General features: G+C 42.3%; 1 protein-coding gene across 1 annotated transcript in view; it reads left to right on the top strand.

The window, feature by feature from the left end:
• Nucleotides 1-18,839, top strand: part of LMTK2 (lemur tyrosine kinase 2) — a 38,318-nt gene extending 19,479 nt beyond the window's left edge. Inside the window, exons 7-14 of the mRNA XM_014951358.1 lie at nt 4,685-4,818; nt 6,640-6,724; nt 7,353-7,474; nt 8,152-8,301; nt 8,560-11,479; nt 13,018-13,153; nt 13,534-13,782; nt 14,921-18,839. Of these exons, the coding sequence (XP_014806844.1) occupies nt 4,685-4,818; nt 6,640-6,724; nt 7,353-7,474; nt 8,152-8,301; nt 8,560-11,479; nt 13,018-13,153; nt 13,534-13,782; nt 14,921-14,949 (3,825 nt within the window). The 3' untranslated portion in view covers nt 14,950-18,839. The remainder of the gene's footprint in view (nt 1-4,684; nt 4,819-6,639; nt 6,725-7,352; nt 7,475-8,151; nt 8,302-8,559; nt 11,480-13,017; nt 13,154-13,533; nt 13,783-14,920) is intronic.
• The last annotated feature ends 1,092 nt before the right edge of the window (nt 18,840-19,931 follow it).

Here is a 19,931-nt window from a genome sequence, read left to right as displayed (position 1 = left end):
GCTTTTACAGGCACTTGTAGCCTTTTTAGGGCTGCTCGACCTTGTCCTAGCTGCACGGGCAGCCCTGGGGATTATCAGTTCCCCAGCTCCTTGGCACTCAGAGGTCTTCATCAGAGGCACTAGAAACCCTAGTGCAGAGATACGGGAGCTCACTGTCCCTGCAGCACCACTGAGTGTCCTGCAGGCTGACTTACCTGTTTTCCTGGCTGTATAAACCTCTCACACGTCTTTGTTCCTCAAGATTGCCAGGTTGTGTGTGCTGTAACTGTATTTGCCAGCATTTACCCTATTCTGTAATGTAATCCAAGTTGTTCTGCGTCCCTTGCTTTGCAGAGCTGGCAAGGAGCAAGGGAGGTCAGTTGCACATAAATGATTTAAAGCTTTCAAATCCTAATTTTCCTTTGCCTGTGTTAAAACTGTGTAAAAAGAGGTAAATATCAAAAGAAATGCACAGTAAGTTCTTAAGCCCACCCCAACCCCCCGGAGCAGGTTGCTTAGTCGGGTGGTGCAGTCTTCTATGAATAGTTAACTGTTCACTGTTAAACACTGTAGAACTATGCCAGGTTAAAAATAGTGGTAGCTGCCTTATTAACTTTAATATATTACTCAGCCATGTGTGGCCAGCATTTTGTCAGCACAGCAAATCCTCTAATGGATTGACATAATTTATGAGTAAAGGAAAGTTATTCAAATGTGGCAGTAGCATGAATATTGTGAGGCTGCTTTGCCTATCGCATCCTTACAGCAGGGGCTGCAGCTCCCGCAGCAGATGACATGGGCAGGATGCAGGATTTGCCCGGGATGCCCTCTGGCTGCTCTAGGGGAGTTGCTGGGAGTGGGAGATGCCAGCGGTGGTGTTCTGTCTTTTGTTTGGGCTTTTTCTAGTTGCTGCCACTTGAAAACATTATTTTCAAATCAATAAAGAGTTTTTGCAAGGAAAGGTTCATACCCAAAGAGTTCAACAAATCCGTTTAATAATCATATCCACTATTTGCCTCATTGGTATAGACTCTATCAGTGGTGTGTGGTTGCTCTCTGCCAAGGGCCCCAGGTCCCTTCCCAGCTGTTGCTCTCTGCCAAGGGCCCCAGGTCCCTTGGCTGGTCACTCCTCAGGTTGTGTTGCCACAAGGGGCCTTTCCTTCCCAGCTGCAGGATTGTGCCCTTGTCCTGCTGGAGCTCCATGAGCTCCCCGTTGGACACTCTTCATCCTGTCTGTGTCTCTGGGGACAGCCGTCCGGCACCGGAGTGTGCTCACTGCTTCCCCCAGCTCGGTGTGAGCAATGTCCTTTTAAAACGATACCCAAGCCCCTGGTTTATACTTTTAACCTTGATTGTAGCCTTAATTAGAATAGAATGGGCAAATAGAACCAGCATGTTTCAAGGTGCTGGATTTGGTAAAAGTTGCATGTACTACACTAGCATCCTGTCTGTGTCTCTGGGGACAGCCGTCCGGCACCGGAGTGTGCTCACTGCTTCCCCCAGCTCGGTGTGAGCAATGTCCTTTTAAAACGATACCCAAGCCCCTGGTTTATACTTTTAACCTTGATTGTAGCCTTAATTAGAATAGAATGGGCAAATAGAACCAGCATGTTTCAAGGTGCTGGATTTGGTAAAAGTTGCATGTACTACACTAGCATGTGCCTACATGAATTATTTAGTAAATAAGGGATGCGACGCAGCACTGCTGTTACTGAGGCATTTAGAAATTAAAAAGTAATTCCTTGGTGCGTTTCAGGCACTCTAGAAACTAGTGATCTAGAACGCTGGTAGCTTCTTTTGTATTTTTTCTGAAATTGGGTGAATGGGGGTGTATGGAGATGCTTCCAAATCACACAACAGTCTGATTCTCCAGCAGAAAGACCACAAGGGCAGATGTGGTGGGAGTGGTTGACCAAAGGTTGTAGCATCTGTGGTCACTATATATTGTTCAGATGGAAAGGATGAGGAACACGTTCCTGTTCTGGTAGCGGTAGTGTAATGCAGTGCTAAAGCTCCTTACCTTGTGTTACTGGTATAGCGTGTGTATGTACAACAAAGAATAAACTTGTTTTAATCCATTGTACTCATGTGTTTAAGAATTTGATGGCTAAGGAAAGCAGGTGGCAGATATGTCAACCGTGTTGGAAAGGAAATTTAAATGTCTTCAGATGATAGGTTCTTCTAAGGTTCTTTTGGCAATGTAGACTTCATTTTGCAGGGTTGCCATATTAAATAATGAGAAATGTGGCTATTCTACTGACCAGCACAGCCTAGAGGGTGCTGTGGCTGTCATCTTTGTGCTACTTCGCATTCGTAGCCTATCGCAGCACGTCCCCTCTTGCAACTGCTTTTACAGGCACTTGTAGCCTTTTTAGGGCTGCTCGACCTTGTCCTAGCTGCACGGGCAGCCCTGGGGATTATCAGTTCCCCAGCTCCTTGGCACTCAGAGGTCTTCATCAGAGGCACTAGAAACCCTAGTGCAGAGATACCGGAGCTCACTGTCCCTGCAGCACCACTGAGTGTCCTGCAGGCTGACTTACCTGTTTTCCTGGCTGTATAAACCTCTCACACGTCTTTGTTCCTCAAGATTGCCAGGTTGTGTGTGCTGTAACTGTATTTGCCAGCATTTACCCTATTCTGTAATGTAATCCAAGTTGTTCTGCGTCCCTTGCTTTGCAGAGCTGGCAAGGAGCAAGGGAGGTCAGTTGCACATAAATGATTTAAAGCTTTCAAATCCTAATTTTCCTTTGCCTGTGTTAAAACTGTGTAAAAAGAGGTAAATATCAAAAGAAATGCACAGTAAGTTCTTAAGCCCACCCCAACCCCCCGGAGCAGGTTGCTTAGTCGGGTGGTGCAGTCTTCTATGAATAGTTAACTGTTCACTGTTAAACACTGTAGAACTATGCCAGGTTAAAAATAGTGGTAGCTGCCTTATTAACTTTAATATATTACTCAGCCATGTGTGGCCAGCATTTTGTCAGCACAGCAAATCCTCTAATGGATTGACATAATTTATGAGTAAAGGAAAGTTATTCAAATGTGGCAGTAGCATGAATATTGTGAGGCTGCTTTGCCTATCGCATCCTTACAGCAGGGGCTGCAGCTCCCGCAGCAGATGACATGGGCAGGATGCAGGATTTGCCCGGGATGCCCTCTGGCTGCTCTAGGGGAGTTGCTGGGAGTGGGAGATGCCAGCGGTGGTGTTCTGTCTTTTGTTTGGGCTTTTTCTAGTTGCTGCCACTTGAAAACATTATTTTCAAATCAATAAAGAGTTTTTGCAAGGAAAGGTTCATACCCAAAGAGTTCAACAAATCCGTTTAATAATCATATCCACTATTTGCCTCATTGGTATAGACTCTATCAGTGGTGTGTGGTTGCTCTCTGCCAAGGGCCCCAGGTCCCTTCCCAGCTGGGCCTTTCCTTCCCAGCTGCAGGATTGTGCCCTTGTCCTGCTGGAGCTCCATGAGCTCCCCGTTGGACACTCTTCATCCTGTCTGTGTCTCTGGGGACAGCCGTCCGGCACCGGAGTGTGCTCACTGCTTCCCCCAGCTCGGTGTGAGCAATGTCCTTTTAAAACGATACCCAAGCCCCTGGTTTATACTTTTAACCTTGATTGTAGCCTTAATTAGAATAGAATGGGCAAATAGAACCAGCATGTTTCAAGGTGCTGGATTTGGTAAAAGTTGCATGTACTACACTAGCATGTGCCTACATGAATTATTTAGTAAATAAGGGATGCGACGCAGCACTGCTGTTACTGAGGCATTTAGAAATTAAAAAGTAATTCCTTGGTGCGTTTCAGGCACTCTAGAAACTTAATCCAGCTGGGACAAGTAACCAGTTGCCGTTTTAATGAATGACAATTTCGGGAAGTTTGTGCTTCTTCAGGTGCTTGCTGCCACCTAGAGCCAGTTGAGCTCGGTGTTTTCTACTTGGATTCCTTTGGCTGTGTGGCTGGAACCTGTCACCGACACTTGTTTTCTAGGTCTTTGGAGCTCTGCTCTAATAAATATGCTCTGGAGAGGTAGAAAGGGAGGCTGTGTTTATATATAATGTTTATACATATCTACCTGGGAGTTTGTGCTTCTTCAGGTGCTTGCTGCCACCTAGAGCCAGTTGAGCTCGGTGTTTTCTACTTGGATTCCTTTGGCTGTGTGGCTGGAACCTGTCACCGACACTTGTTTTCTAGGTCCTTGGAACTCTGCTCTAATAAATCTGCTCTGGAGAGGTAGAAAGGGGGGCTGTGTTTATATATAATGTTTATACAACTAGAGCTTTAATATTGTACTGGCTTAGGTAGATATGTAAGTCAGAAGAATCTTTTGGAAAACATTTTTTTTTAAATGTAATTGATGTGGGATGCAGATCTGTCAGTTACCTACTTAGCAGCTAATGGAAAGTACTGTTGTATGACAGGTTTTATGTGGCACTATGATCTGGAATGTTAAGTGGTGAATGATTTGATTGAAACACCCTAAAAAGACAATACCATATGCCTTAGATGACTTCTGTAAGAATCCTTACAGAGACTGGGAACTTCAGGAGATTTTTTTATTAAGCACCCTTACAGAGACTGGGAACTTCAGGAGATTTTATTAAGTACAAATGTGGTTAATAAGTAATGTGGTTAGTTGATTATTCATTAAATATTTTTCAGATTCAATCAACGTACTATGCTGTTAAGTGTTTTCAACTTCTTTTGCAGGGTGACCTGAAAACGTACATTTGCAATGAGCAGGAGCACGTTAAAGGAGATTCACTAATAATGCTGCTGCAGAGAATGGCCTGCGAGATTGCTGCTGGGCTTGCTGTGATGCACAAACACAACTTTGTGCATAGGTATGCCCTCCAGATAGCTGCTTCTGGTTGTCATGTGCTCAAATACATGTAGATATTTTGATTAGCATCCATGTGTATTGAAGATTGTGTTGTAATGAACTTGTGTCTAACTTACATATCCTAAGTCATGAAGGTGTGATGCTTGTGAAGATGCTCGTTTGGCCGCGGTGGGGTGGTGGTTCAGCCCCCGCCTGGCTGGAAGCTGGTGGGTTTGCAGCCCCTGGGGCACAGAACACTGCTGGGCCGGCCCAGGAGAGGTGGTGGTTTCATTAATTCCCAGCCTAGTTAAATTTGTTTTGGTTTTGGAGGGGAGGGATGTTAGAATGAATCTTACCTGCTATGTGTTTTTTATAGATGATAGCAATTTAGAACTTCTGTTTGGTAATCTGTTAGCTGTGTTACTAAAACCAGAAAAAAACCCAAACCCTCACAACCCTAAAATTGCTGCCTTTTAGGGTTGTGAGGGGGAAGCTGACTTCAGGTGAAAAATCAGACTGAAGCAGATGTTCTGGCACTGCCTTATTGTTAGTGTAACCTTTAATCTTCAGTAATGGAGGTAGCCAGGTTTAGAAGAAATCATAATGGGAGAACAATTTGTTTTTAACTGGGGGGGGGAAATGCTAGATTTCTTTATTTTAATTAAAGTTAATGCAGCCAATACTGAAAGAAGGCAATAGTAAAAGGCTGGGGCAAAAATGCATTCGTGAAACTAGTTGCTCAGAAATGCCCCAAAATTCATTTTTTTTGACTTTGAAAAGGTGTTAAGGACCTGGAAAACCTCAACCTTAGACATGTAATAACTAAAATATTTGAGTACTTGCTCCTCAAGCATGGCATACCTGATGAAGCCTGGGCTATCACAAGATAGTTTATTTTGTTTCGTGTTGGGCTGGTCTGTCCTTCGCTGCAGAAACAGCACTTGCATCTTTATCCTTTTCAGCAAGTTGGGAACTTGTGCTGGAGCTTATCGAGGCACGTCGTGATGCTTAGAGAAAGCAGAGCCCTCATGTTCGGGGAGAAGGGAAAGGAGGTCTTCAAAGTTGTGACCCAGCAGCAGAGCCCTGAGGAGCCCAGGCCTGGGCTGGTGGCTGCTGGGCAGAGTGTTGCTTTTAACCTGTTTAACAGTTACAGATGACCTCAAGGTGGTACCAGTTGTACCTGTCAAACTGGGTGATCACTGCTTCTTGTGTTGCAGCAGCCTGGCTCTGTAGGTATTAAATTTAACAGTATGTTTTCAGTGAAATACGGTTAAACTTGATAAATAATTATTCTGTGGATCTGCAGGATTCTCATTGTAAATGTTTACTTCTAGCAACACTATCCTGATGCTGTCAGAGTAAGTGGTAAAGCTCCAGCATCAGTGATTTTGTTGTTAGTGGTAAACTCAAGCAGCCAAAATCACATTTCTCTTCCAGGATGTTTATTTAAATAGTATAAAACAAGTTGGAAAGCTTTGGGGCATACTTGAGAGTTACAGATGTGTTTCTGGCCTGTGTAGTCCAATGACTGGAAAGGAGAAGGTTATAGAGAGAAGGTCTCCTTGGAAGTAGGGGCACTGTGTGGCTTTGGGACAGCTTTGCTGCAGAGACCTCTCTGAAGGCTGGCAGAAGCAATGGCAGAGTTCTCCCCGTCGCTGGGGCCCTTCTGGGAAACTGAGGGGCAAAACGTCGGAGCGCTTGGTGCAGAGCTCTCTGCTTCCCAACTGCTGTTCTGTAGTGACCACGCAGCTTCATTACACTCGCAGAAATTTGAGTTTGCACGGTGGGGTTTCTAAAACAGCGTTTCGGTTTGGTCTCATTATCTATTTCTTTGCTTTTTCAGTGACTTGGCCTTACGGAACTGCTTTCTTACGTCTGATTTAAATGTCAAAGTGGGAGATTATGGTATAGGATTCAGTAGATACAAGGTAAGTTCATCTAGTCATATACCACTTTTTTAAAAGGATTTGGGGCCTAAGGTTATAACAAGCATACTTTAGCGTTAGAAACTGATACTAGATTGTCCTGGAACAGTGGACTTTCAAAGTATAACTGGCAAATAACAAGCTCCTGTAAGAGAATAGATGATTTTTCTAGAGCTGAGCGGAGTTTAGTGCTTGTAGAAGGAGCTTCTGGCTAAATCTGTCTTCTTTAGGTGCTATTTACAGTAGTCCTAAAATATGCACACATTAATTTTAAATGTTTTAAGGAAGGAAAAATTCAAGCAAATTTCTTAATGAAAATGTTCAAAGTATTTAAATATATCCAGAAAATGAAAAATTCAAGGCATTAATTAAAATGTTTTCTGAGTACCAAACCTTAAAGAAGTTGTTCAGTTTCCAGACATTCAGTTTTTCTGCTCTGCGGTGACACCTTTCCTCTACAGTGTTATTCTCTGCTGCTTGGGGGAAAAAAGGGATTAAGTTTTTTAAATTCTAATTTTTTGCATAGGGGTCACATAAAACCATATTAAGAAAAGGTCTGTCAACTTCTGGATGTTGATCCAATGTTTGTTCAGTCTTTTTTTTGTTCTTTTTATTTTTATCAATAATTTAGGAAGATTATATTGAGACAGATGAGAAGAAACTTATTCCTCTCCGATGGACTGCACCTGAGTTAGTAACAAGTTTTCAAGACAGACTGTTATCAGCAGAGCAAAATAAATACAGTAACATATGGTATGTACTAGGCTTTAAAATAATTTCAGAGGGAGATATGTGAATATATTTTCAAGTGTTACACAAAGGAGCAAATATTTACAGTTAAAAAAGGAGTGCATCAGGCCAATATTCAATTTATTTTTGCAAGGAAGGGTTGCCCAAAGATCACTGTCAGCTCTAATCACTGAAAATGTGATGAGTGTTGTACATGGTATCTATACAGCTCTAAGCAAAAGAGTTGGCTTCTGACCACTGCAGCTTAAAAGTAAGTAATTTTATGAAAACTCAACCAAAGATGAGTTTTCTAGTGGTTTGACCCGTAACTGCCGTTTCTGATGAAAGCTTTTCCTACTGTTGGACTAACCATAAGGTTTATTCATCTTGCTTCTCTAAAAAAGCATTTCTACTTTTTAATATGTGGGGTTTTCTTCCAAAGCTCAGTCATTTTGAGGCCTTTTGTATTTAGTTGCCTTCATTGCCATTGCCTTCATTGCTGTTGACTTCAAGCAACTTTATTCTTGAGGCTTCTCATGTTCTGTCAAATGAAATGAGTTAACAAGTTCTGAGGTTTTTGTGGAGCCAGTGGGAGAGTGATATTTGTTTCTTCTTGGCAGTTATGCTTTGCATAATCAATCCTTTCTTAGAAAAGCAGCTTTAGTTCTGGGAGCACAGAGTCATTTGCTGCTCTCTTTCAGGGCCCTGGGTGTCACGCTGTGGGAGCTGTTTGAGAACGCTGCTCGGCCTTACTCGGACTTCTCCGACAGGGAAGTCCTGACCCACGTCATAAAGGAGAAGCAGGTTAAACTCTTCAAGCCACGGCTGGAGCAGCCATACTCTGATAGATGGTAAGCTTTAAATGTTGTTATTTATTCTTAAAGCTGCCGGAGAAGTTTCTTGCGTTACTCAGTTCCTTAAATATATTGAAATTCCTACATGGAATCATGCTCCTGGCAAAGAAACACTAGATAAAAGTGAAAGGAGTTGCTATATACGGAAATTCCTGCCAGTGATATTAATTGTTACTCCTTAGCTTTTTAGATAGCTGAATTTTATAAATCCCTTTTCAGTGTGAAGCTTATTGAAACATGCTTCTATTTGTATAGGTATGAAGTTCTGCAGTTCTGTTGGCTACCTCCGGAGAAGAGACCAACAGCAGAAGAAGTGCACAGACTCCTCACTTACCTTCGCATGCAAAGCCAAAGGGACTCAGAGATTGATTTTGAGCAGCAGTGGAACGCTCTTAAACCAAACACCTCAAATAGAGAAACAAATAATTCTGCATTTCCAATCTTAGATCACTTTGCAGGAGATAGACTTGGCCACGAGATGGAGGAAGTTCTTACTGTAACTGAAACAAGCCAAGGTCTCAGCTTTGAATACATCTGGGAGGCAGCTAAACATGACCATTTTGATGAGTGCAGTCATGTGAATCCTGATGAAGCAATGACGTATACGAGTATTTTCTTTCCAGTGGAGGTTTTTGAGAGGTCCCTGTCAGAGCAGGGGTCGGGAGCACAGGATGGAAGTGGTCAAGAAGCATCACTTGCTGTCCCTGGGGTGTTACCTGTGTTTGATGCGCACAAGCTTTCTGTCGGAAATGACTACTATATCCAGTTAGAGGAAAAAGGAAGTGGCTGCAGCATGAATTTTGATAACCAGTCAGTTGTACTAACCACAGAAGTTGATCATCAAGAAGCTGTACAAGAAAAAAGTTCTCATTTCACAGTTCTCAGGGATCTTGACGTTGAAGAATCTAGTACTGATGGGGACTTCTTCCACTACAATACAGATCCTAAAGAGGAATTGTTGCCTGCTGCTAGTAGTCCAGAAAGTCCTTTCCAGAATATCTTTAATGACATTGACAGATCAGAAGAATACAGAAAATCAGAAGAAAACAGAAAAATACTTCCTTTTGCTGAAACAAATGATATTCCTAAAGACTTTAAACCAGTTGTTTTAAACTCAAACACAGATGCTGGAAAGGCAGTAGGCCCTTCTGAGAAGGAGCATGGTAGTTGTGCTTCTGAAAACGAAACAGTTTCTTTATGTGAAAATATTTCAAACCGATCTGACTCGGTAACTTTAGAAGAACTTTCTGATAACTTCTTATTTCTTCAAGAGAAAAACTTATTAACAGGGTTGTTGTCTAACAAAACCAGCAGTGATGTGGGGCAAAACACAGAAGATGTTCTGAAAAGTATATTAGAAACCTCAAATAGAAACTCTGTAGAGCCTGAGCCCACGTTGGCTGAAAACGCACAGGTCTTTTCTTTAATCCATGAAAGTCTTAGAACAGTGAAAGATGAAAATTTTAACCCCGTGATGATAAATAAAGATCCGAGTTCTCGGTCTCAGAATACCATAGAGATGCAGGTGTCCTCTAGTCCATCTGCAGCACATAAGTCATGTGATAGAAGTGCAAATCTTCATTATTTGAAGGATGAGGGAAAAGTTTTAAATGCGGAGGTCAATGAAGTTGTGTCCTGTAACATTGATATGCTCTGTCAAGAAGACCTCTCCAATAATGCCAAAAATAATAATGTTGGAAACAACCCATGTTACGGTGTTGCTGTTGGAGCAGCTGAGAGTGCTGCACAGGTGAAACAGGGAATGCTTTTCAAGTCTGAGGAAATAACTTTTAATAGAGGAGAATGTCATGATCAGGAAGATATGAAAAGAAACTTGCAAGATAAGTCTCCCATATTAAAAAAAGGTAAATGTTTATTGGAGGAAAACCAAGAAACATCAAATCATTTTGAGAACTTTAAGGATGTTCCAGGGGAGGTGACCTTAATTTCTGTTGCTATGTCAGATAGTGCGAGCCAGGACAGTCTTTTGGAAGACAGCCCATCCCCAATACAGACTGTAGAAGCCTTAGAGACACCCGATTCTTTGGATTCTTTAGATGTAAATGAGGTTTTAGAATCTTTGCAGGCTCAAAGCCCTCAGAAACTTTTGCCTCCTGATAAACCTGCTGACAGTGGCTATGAAACTGAGAACCTGGAATCTCCAGAATGGACTTCCCATGTCACTGCTGAGGATGCTTCTAGTGTGGATACTGCTCTCAATGTTGTCGGCGAGAGCAGCGACAGTGCTTCGCCTTCGAACCCAGTCATCATTGTTTCCGAGGCGGCCGCTTGTTTAGATGCAGCAAACAGCAATTTTGAAGTAACCCCAAAGGTTCTTCTGGGTGGGAGTCAGAACTCGTATAGAGACTCTGCTTATTTCTCTGACAATGACTCTGAGCCAGATAAAAAAACAGAGGAGACTGTAAATCTGTCAAGAGAGGCTGCATGTGGTGATTCTTCAAATGGAAGAGAGAATAATGCTGAAGAGGGTTACAGTTTTGAAGAGAGACAGCAGAAGTGTGATGTAAAGAATTACCAGGATATCAATAATCAAAATGCAAAACTAGAACTAAATCACAACTTGAAGATGCGAGAGGTGGATGTAAGGATGCAGGGATGTCCTGATGAGTGGGCTGAGGCAGCTCTGAATTCCCTGGAAATAGTGATGGAAAGGGATGGAATAGAAGTGTCTGAGACTTCCCATAAAAGTGTCTCTTGTGTTGGCACTAATACTTCAGAACTTCTGTCACACAGAGACTTACAGTCTGTGCATAACGTACACAGCCCTTTGGACCTGAGCAGCAGTGAGAAGTCCTTCTATCACGTTGAAGGACAAAAGCTGAAAGAGCCGGATATCGAAGGGAAATACCTTGGCAAACTTGATGTTTCTGGAATGCTTGATTTAGAAGACGGTGATGATGCAGATGAGGAAGATGAGAACAGTGATTCTGAGGATGACATGAGGACTTTCCATATGCATAGTCTGAGTTCTGACAGCGAAGATGAAACTGTTCATCAGGTACCTGAGATACTCACTGACAAAGATGATGGAAAACACCTGAGGAGCTTGTTGAAACTTTCAAAACCTCTTGATGAAAGGCAACGCGAGCATTGGAAAAACGAGAAAAAGGCTGTAACATTCTTTGATGATGTGACAGTCTATTTGTTTGATCAGGTATCCTTTTTCTTTAATTACTAATTAAAGTTTTGTTTGGGATTTTTTGAAGAAGATGTGGTAGAATAGCTTAATAATATTTGTGGACAGGCTGTTATAAGATGACCTTTCTTGTCTCAGAGGCTTGGAGGTGGTTCGTGGTGTGGGTTGTTTCTCCTTGGCTCAGTGTGGTCATTGCTGCTGGCAGAACAGCAGCACCATCTGAAGTGAAGGAGGGTTGGCTTTGGGCTGCCACATCCTCAGTCTCTGCTGCTTTTGGACCCTGGACTGCATGTGTTGAATGAAACGTGTGATGTCTTTCTGATGTTTATAAACTGTATTTGATTTGAACATGTGAGACTGCATCATTATGGACCAGATTTGGTTAATTTATTTTACCAGAATGCTATTGTAACTTTATAAAGGTGGTTTATGTGTTTGATGAGATTGAGAACTTAGATTTTAAGTTCAAATGCCTTTATAAAAAGAAAATAAGAAAAAAAAACCCCACCAAAACCCCAAACATAAACACACAGCCCCCCACCCAAACCAAACCACAGCCAAATTCTCAATCTTGCATGAGTTAGCATTAAGGTAAATTTAACTTAGACTATAACCAAAGATGAGAATGATATTTAGATGGTAATGCTACTTTATATTAATCCAGTGTGATTCAAGTTCAGGGAAATACTGATCTGCTTATAAAAGTCAAGGTTACCTTTGTTTCCCTGTCAGCTTTATCAATTTTGTACTTCTGTAACTTGATACAGAGGGGATTTCTGTTTTAACCTGATGGCAACTAAACTAGTACAGTGAGTTTAAAAGAACGGTCACATTGTCAGGCTTTGGAAATGTTGCTTATGATGACGCACATAAATATTGGAGATAATTGTGTTTTGGAATAGAAAATGTAGGTGATATATTTGTGTTTAGGCAGTCTGTAGAATAGTGATTCTTTTGTCAGAGGGGAAGGAAAAAATTAGCTGTGTTTAAACTGCTCTTATTGTTGAACTTGTTACTTATTACAGTAACTGATAAAATGTTGGCTGCTTCAAATACCGGTCCTACAAAGTCTGGTTTTATCCTGGAGCATGATTAAGGGGGGAAAAAAAAAATTAAAAAATATGTTGGGAAATGGGATAAGGCTTTATTAAATAGAAGAAAACCCCTACCTGTGTCAGGCTGATAAGGGAACTGTTTTCATTTGGAAGATGTTTTAGCGTTGTTCCTAGAAATATGAAACCTTTTCATATCATAAATAATATTTAAGTAGTCATTTCCTGCATGTAGTTTAGCATAGGCTTGATACCACTTCCTTCAGAAATAGAAGTATGTGTGTGCTTAACCTGTAACTCAGAGTTGTGTGGCAGTAACTGGAGAGCTCACAGGCCATTCAGTTCCACAGGGGGCTTGGGTGGCAGGGCTGGGGGAGTGTGTTTCTGGAGTGCTGTGTCTGTGGGTGTCTGTGGGTGTCTGTGGGTGTCTGTGGGTGTCTGTGGGTGTCTGTGGGCCTGGAGCTGTGTGCGTGGGAGTTAACGAAGGTACGTTGTTTGCCCTAGGAAATGCCAACCAAGGAGCTGGGGAACCGGGCAGCAGAGGTGAACGGCGAAGGCTCCTGCAGCACTCCTGTTCCATCCTCCAGTCTCAGTTACTTAAACAGATTTGGAAATTCAGAAAGCTCAACGGATGAAGAAGGTACTGGAGTATATTTAGCAGAGCCTGAGACTCTCTTATGTGTAGTTTTTGGTGAAATGTCATTTAAATTCTAGGTAATTTGTAAATTCACACCTCCGTGAACTGGCTTCAGTTTTGCACCCTAAGCATACCCTTCAGCAAGGCTCAGCTGCTGGTGTTACTGGTCACCAAGGCCTGTGGTGTCGTGCTGGTTGGGTTCATATTGATGTGTCTTGAGAGGCTATCCAGCTGTGGGTGACAAAGCTCTGTGACCCCTGGGGCTAGAACAGAAACGCTACAAGTTTTGGGTTAATGCAGTCTTCCAGGGGCTTGCTTTTAAACCTGTCTCTGGCTTTGCGTCACTCTAAATCGTCTCTGTTTTCTTCTTTTTTTTCCCCAAGGTGGGGGTTTTGAATGGGACGATGACTTCTCTTCTCCAGAGCCAACCTTTCTGTCAAAGGCAGCTAATAGTCTTCTTGGTTCTAAAGCACCTCTTCAGCCATCCAAGTACTTCTCTCCCCCGCCGCCTTCCCGGACTCTGGATCAGAGCTGGTCCCACTCCTCCCCGTATTCCCGGTTCTCCATCTCTCCCGCAAACATGGCCAGCTTTTCTCTCACGCATCTTACAGACTCGGATATAGAGCAAGGAGGTGAGTGATTTAGTGATAGCTACAAATTAAAGATTTTATGCAAAGATAGAAGTAATAGATATGACAAATGTTACTGCATTTTAAATGCTTAATTTAGAAATGCATTTTGAACACTATAAAATCTATGTCTGGTCTTGTATTTCAGTTAAGACATATATTTTGTTTAGATTGACATTATTTGTATCCAAGTCGCTACCAATTTGTGGCTGGTTGTTCCACAGAACACTCACAGGACAAGCTCACAATTTTTCTGTTCAAACAAACTGGTGCTATATGGATATAAATTAAATCTGTGTAGTCCTTGAACACCTCTGTGTAGCTGCCATGCTGTGGCAGTCCAATAATTCTCATTATTACCCTGTCATAAGTCAATTCTATTCTATCGGTGCATGAGGTGAGGATGCTAGGAACATCTTGTCTCTGCCATTGTTTTCTAAGATTATTTTACAGGTCAGTTCCTTTTCATATTGCTTTTTAAAAAGTGGGTTGTTGCTGCTCTCTGAGAACTGCAGCACGTGCCGTGGCGCTGGGGGTAGGGCAGAGTCTGTGGGGAGGGGGGGGGAAGGGGGCAGTCAGACTGACTGGTCATGGCCACACTGGGTACTAGCAGGATTTATTAACAGAACCTTTCTTGCCTGTAACAAAAAGCTTTTTTTAAGCTTTGATACATTTTTGAGGGTAAGAGAAGCAAAACTAAGCAGACTTTAATCAGTTCAGCATATTACTAATCTTGATTAAATGTTATAGTATTAAAAATAAATGTTACTGATGGCAGAGCCTTGCTAATGGTCAATGTCTATAAAAATGTAATCGGTGTTTATATGGAGAGTTGTATTGTTCTTGTGTGGTGTGTATTGATTAGATAGTGTTAGCTGCTTAGTAACTTCAGATAAGAGAGATTATTGAGATCCCACATCGCTGTGTGTGTCCCAGGACGTGACATTGAGCTGTGTGATTTCGGCAGGTGTCTGTGTATAAATGTACCCAGTGTTTGCAGTAGCTGAAAGCTCCAGGGAAAGATTAACCCAGACTTGGAAGTGAGGAACAGAGGAATGCCAGGTTCTAGGGAAAGCCTTACCAAAAGGGAGGGTTGTGCAGAAGAATCTCACTGTAACTTCTGACCTTTCCTCTCTAACAGGGAGCAGTGAAGATGGAGAAAAAGATTAAATGAATTAAAACTTCCTTGGACTACACACGTAAAACACACAGACTTTGTCTGAAACTTCTTTATCTAAACTCTGGATCCCCCCAGAGTAACACAGGTAATCAAGAAGTCTGAAGAAATGAAAGTAAACACTGAAAGCAATGTTAAATCAGGACATTAATTTGAATGTGTATTTAACTTTGTAATGTATTTTTAAATCAGTGCAATTTTGCTTTTCATTGAAAGATGATTCTGCCGCTGTTTTCAAGTACTTGAAGTATTTTTCAGATAACTTAAGAAACAAGTAAAGCAATTACACTACAGTCTGGTTTATGTATGAGATTGTATAATATTCTTTTTATATTTTTCCATGTAGCTCCTTACTGTTTGAACATGCCCCTGTCATAGAGCTGTGTAGAGCTGTGCTGTGCAGCCGGTGGCCGTGTTGCTGAAGCTGTACGAATGGTAGTTGATCAGTAGTGAGCCATATTTATTCCAAAAGATATCACTACATATTACTTTGCTTATTACAATTGCACTATGGGTTACTCTTCCTTTATTTCCGATGATGTACAGAATCAAAATCTTAAATCTGTCGAGGAAAAGAAGACAAGTTGAATTGGCCCAGTTATCCAGTTTGATTTGTCCTTTTTGTAGCCTTTGCTATGCACGGTACTTGTAAAACGTACATAACTTCTGAGTGTTACGTTAGACTTGCTGAAATCTTATATTCAGTACCATTTCTAAATGATAATTATTATAGATTGATTGTTAGTGTTCATGTTTTATAGGAAACTGGAAAAGAATATATGATGTATTCTGGAATTTTTAGATGAAAGAGGTAATATCTCTAAATTCCTGAATATGATCCTGCTGACTGCTTAAACTGTAATAGCATCTGACTATATCATGACTAAGGGCCTTCCACTTTATACTACAATTTCTGCCTTGGAGAAAGAAGAGGAAAAATTGGCTGTACAAAACTGGAATTTATGAACCTTACTAAAAGACTGATTTCCATAGGCTGGGTTTGGGCACTTGGGCCTTTGGTTGTCCGTTCAGTGGATTTGGAAGGTGACTCTTGTGCTGGCTGCAGTGGGGGCTGCCATCCAGAGGCCTGGGGTAAATCTACCTCGCGGTGACATTAAGACAATGAAGAATTAGGTTAATGGTTAATGCCCAGTTTTGCACCCTTTATAAAGCCAGGCCTATTTTAAGATGCCTGCAAGGCTCCACAGAACATCCTGAAATGCAAAGTGACCGAAAGATGCTCTGAAACATCTCTGGGGAAGGGAGTACAACGTGGGGTTTTTAACCTTTACTCCACCACACATTTAGCTTGTTTAACGCTTGTACTACGTGGGAATAAATAATCCTTAATTACCACTCCAAAGTGATTCTGTTGAGAAACAAATCCCTGACCTCTTGGAATGCCTTATGCAACTGTGGGTCTGCAGGAAACGCGGACAGGGAGAGTTTACCTGGCTTTGTATTTTAGTATACTGAACTATAAATGTACTGAAACACTAAGGACTTTGTATTTTAGTGGCTGTTCTGGCAGGGCCTCAGTATCGTGGTGTTCCCATCCCATCACCAGAGAATTGTCATCACATGAAGTATGGGAGGACTAGGTATTTTCAGATGTCTAAAGTTTGTTTTTGTATACCTCTATATGCGTTTTGCTTTTTTTTTAAGTGTGTTTTAAAATGACAGGAATATGGTAAATTTTTTTTCCAATGTTATTTAGCCCTTAACCAGAATGGTTTCCATACCGATCAAAAGGGAATGACTTAGTGTTCGTGTATTTAAAGTTGCCAATGTGTTGCTGAGGTGAGTTTCTGAGGAGGCACTCGGGTTCAGAGTTGGTCAGTTCTGCAGTATGAAGTGAGGAACTGAATTTTTTGCGGACTTTCCCCAAAACATGATTTAAGAGGTAAAGCCAAATAGTTCATAATCCAGGCTTACAGTATGTACTGTAGAGGGTTTAAGGAAGCTGTGCGCTACTCTCGATATTTTAAAATACAGATGATAAACTTTGTGTACAAAGTACTGCTTAGAAATTCCACAATTCCAATGCTAAACTCCCCCATACAGTGAGATGAAGCATCTCCTCTGTCTTCTCTAATTCCCACCATGGTAAGAACGGAACTCCGGAATGATCCGCACGGGATGTGGGGGCTTCTCTGCCTCCATGGTGACCAGGCTGCTGTCTCACACCTGGAGTTCAGCCTTAATTTCCAATCATTTGATTTAAAATATAGACCAAGGCTAAATAAAAGCTTCTCTCCAGAGTGTTGCAGTTCAGTTGTGCATTTTGTTTCTCACATTCTGGAACATCACGTTTATCTTGCACATCAGGAGTTCCTGTTGCTTGATGGGAATCTAAGATTTTTACTCCTTACCTGGGTTTAAAGCAATCCTTACTTAGGAAGTGAAAGTTTCCTCCTTTGTCCGAACGGACTCATTGCTAATGAATTGCCAAAGGAGCACCTTTTCCAAAATGAGCTGGGATGTGTATGATACTGAGCAAGGTAATGTCCTTTTTAGCTGGACAATGAAGAGAAAGAAATATTTAAAGTTGACTCATCTCACTTAAACGATGAATTTTAATTTCAGTAATCCAGTAGGCTGAATTGCAATAATACAAAAGGCTTTTTTGGAAAAATTACTAGTTAAAAATCTGATCAACTACTAGCAATACTGAACTATCTGCCGAGCAGTCAGTGACACAGTGGAGACGAGTCGGTGACTCCATCGTGTTACGTGATAAGGGGATTTGTTACAAACCATTCACTACAGGACATGTGATTTCTTGCACTAGCTACTCAAGCGTGGTTTCCGTTTCAGAAGTACATGTATCTATTTTCAGTGGTTTATTATGAGGCCTGGTTCTGTTTTAATTCCTTCTCTAGTAGAATACCTTGATTATTTGAATAACAAAGGCATTGTCTCAATCTGGCCACTACAGTTATTTCCAAGGTCTGGTTTTCCCACCCGTGGGGTGTGTTTGACAGCGAGGGGCCGTGGTGGGACGAGAGGAGCCCCCAGTCGTGGGGGGGGCCTGGTGCTCCCCAAACCCCCGCTGCGACTGCCCTTCTGGGAATGAGCCCATTCAACATTTTCTCATATCCTTGTTGGTGCACTAATGAAAGCCATTTAAGCCTCATTCTTTTTATCAGTATTTTTAGCAAATTTTTATGTAGTACTCAATCTTTTTTCATGAGGAGGCTGGTTGGTAGAAAGACTTTTTTCTTTTTTTTGCTATGACTAAGCACTAGGCTAAGTGGTCAGTGTTGCCAGGTGTTAGCCACATGGCTAGTTTTGTGGGGGTTGGCAAAAGGTGGAATCCAAGTATATATTAGCCTTATAAGAAATAGCCTTAAATAAGAGTGGAGTACGCAAAATTACTTCAGCTTTAAGTCATACAGAAATATCCTTGTATGTTATTGGTTTTAGTAGGAGACTGGAAAAAATCTAGAGGGGAGTCAAACATCATATAAACTTATTGAAAATAAGTATTTGTAATACCAGCAGCCTGTTTTTCAGAAACTTGAATATGACTTACAGTTTTGTTTATGACATTGTTTGAACTTGCACAGATGTAGGTGTAACTTAAATGATAAATGGTACTGATGTGTGTGTATATATAATGTTTAATTCTATTTGTAAATGAGAAACTATGTAACAAAATCATAGGTATGAGGTTTTCCTATTGTAATTTAATACAGGTATGAGGTTTATGGCAATATATCATAGTTAATGAAATTTCAGGTCAAAATGTCTTTAAATTGTGTACATTTTTAAATTGTAATTTCTACTGTATATTGATTATCATGCATAGTGTGATTCAAGAATCTGCTTGTAATTTAAAAATATTTAATATTAAAAATAAAATACAGTTATATATTTATAACCTCTGTGTCTGTGTTTGTTCATTCTTAAACAGATGCCAGCAGTGGATCAGGCCGAGTGTAGTTCTGCTGTAGGAGATATTTGTTAGTGTCCAGAGGGTGAGGAAGTACCAAAAGCTCAAAGCTGCAGCCCCAGTAACTAGTGTAGTCGCCTGTAATTTCTGCTGATGTCACCCGTGTGTGAACTGCAGGTAACGTGTCTGTGCAGTCAGTGGCCAAGCGATGCGTAAAATCCAAATCTGTAATTCTAAAAGCTGAGTATTGCTTTTGATCCTCGAATTAAGCCTTTGTAGGAAGAGTGGAGATTTCAAAATTTGTAAGTACCCTTCAGGAAACAGGTTAGTGGTCTGTTCTCTCGATATTTATTGAATGTATTTCTAGAAGATGATTTTATTGTGGTTTGGTTTTTTCCTTACATCTAAGTGTGTGCTGGATGGGAGCTGATGGAACTCCTGTCCCTGGGGGCGTTCGAGGATGAGTGGCCTGGTCTGGTGGGAGGTGTCCCTGCCCAGGAACTGGGTGGTCTTTAAGGTCCCTTCCCACCCAACCCCTGAGTGACTCTGGGGTCCCCGGGTGAGGAGACCTGTGCTCGGTGGGAGAGGGGCAGTTTGAGCCGGGGCAGGAGCCGGGTGCTGTTCCTCAGCCTGGGCACGTCGGGGCCATGGTCGGTGCCGCAGCTGTTGGGGTGCCCCGGGAATGAGGAACCGATACCGAGATGACTGAAGGTCACTGGTACGGTGTCACTCCTCGGCCCAAGGTGGCCCATCCGCCGCGGGAGCTCCCGGGGCAGGGGCTGTCCCTCCCGCAGCCCCGGGGCAGCGGCTGGAGGAGCCCTGCGGGGCTGTTCCCTGCGGGGCTGTTCCCCGCGGGTGCGGTGGTGACACCTGCACAGCCTGGGCCGGCAGAGCTGAGACCTTCCTCCTCCTCCCCCTCCTCCTCCTCCCCGCGCTGCGGTGAGCGCCGGCCTGACCCCCCCCGCGGTGACATCGGTTACCTCCCGCTCTGGGGGAAGCACCTCCCGCAGCCGCTCGCTGTCACCCGGTGACCGCGGGAGCCTTGTGCCGGTGTCTCCGGGCACTGTCCCCTCCGGGGAC

Source organism: Calidris pugnax, unplaced genomic scaffold (genome assembly GCF_001431845.1).
Source record: "Calidris pugnax isolate Ruff unplaced genomic scaffold, ASM143184v1 scaffold198, whole genome shotgun sequence".
Classification (NCBI taxonomy): Eukaryota; Metazoa; Chordata; class Aves; order Charadriiformes; family Scolopacidae; genus Calidris; species Calidris pugnax.
Note: the sequence above shows the minus strand (reverse complement) of the source record. Positions and strands in the feature narration are given on the sequence as shown.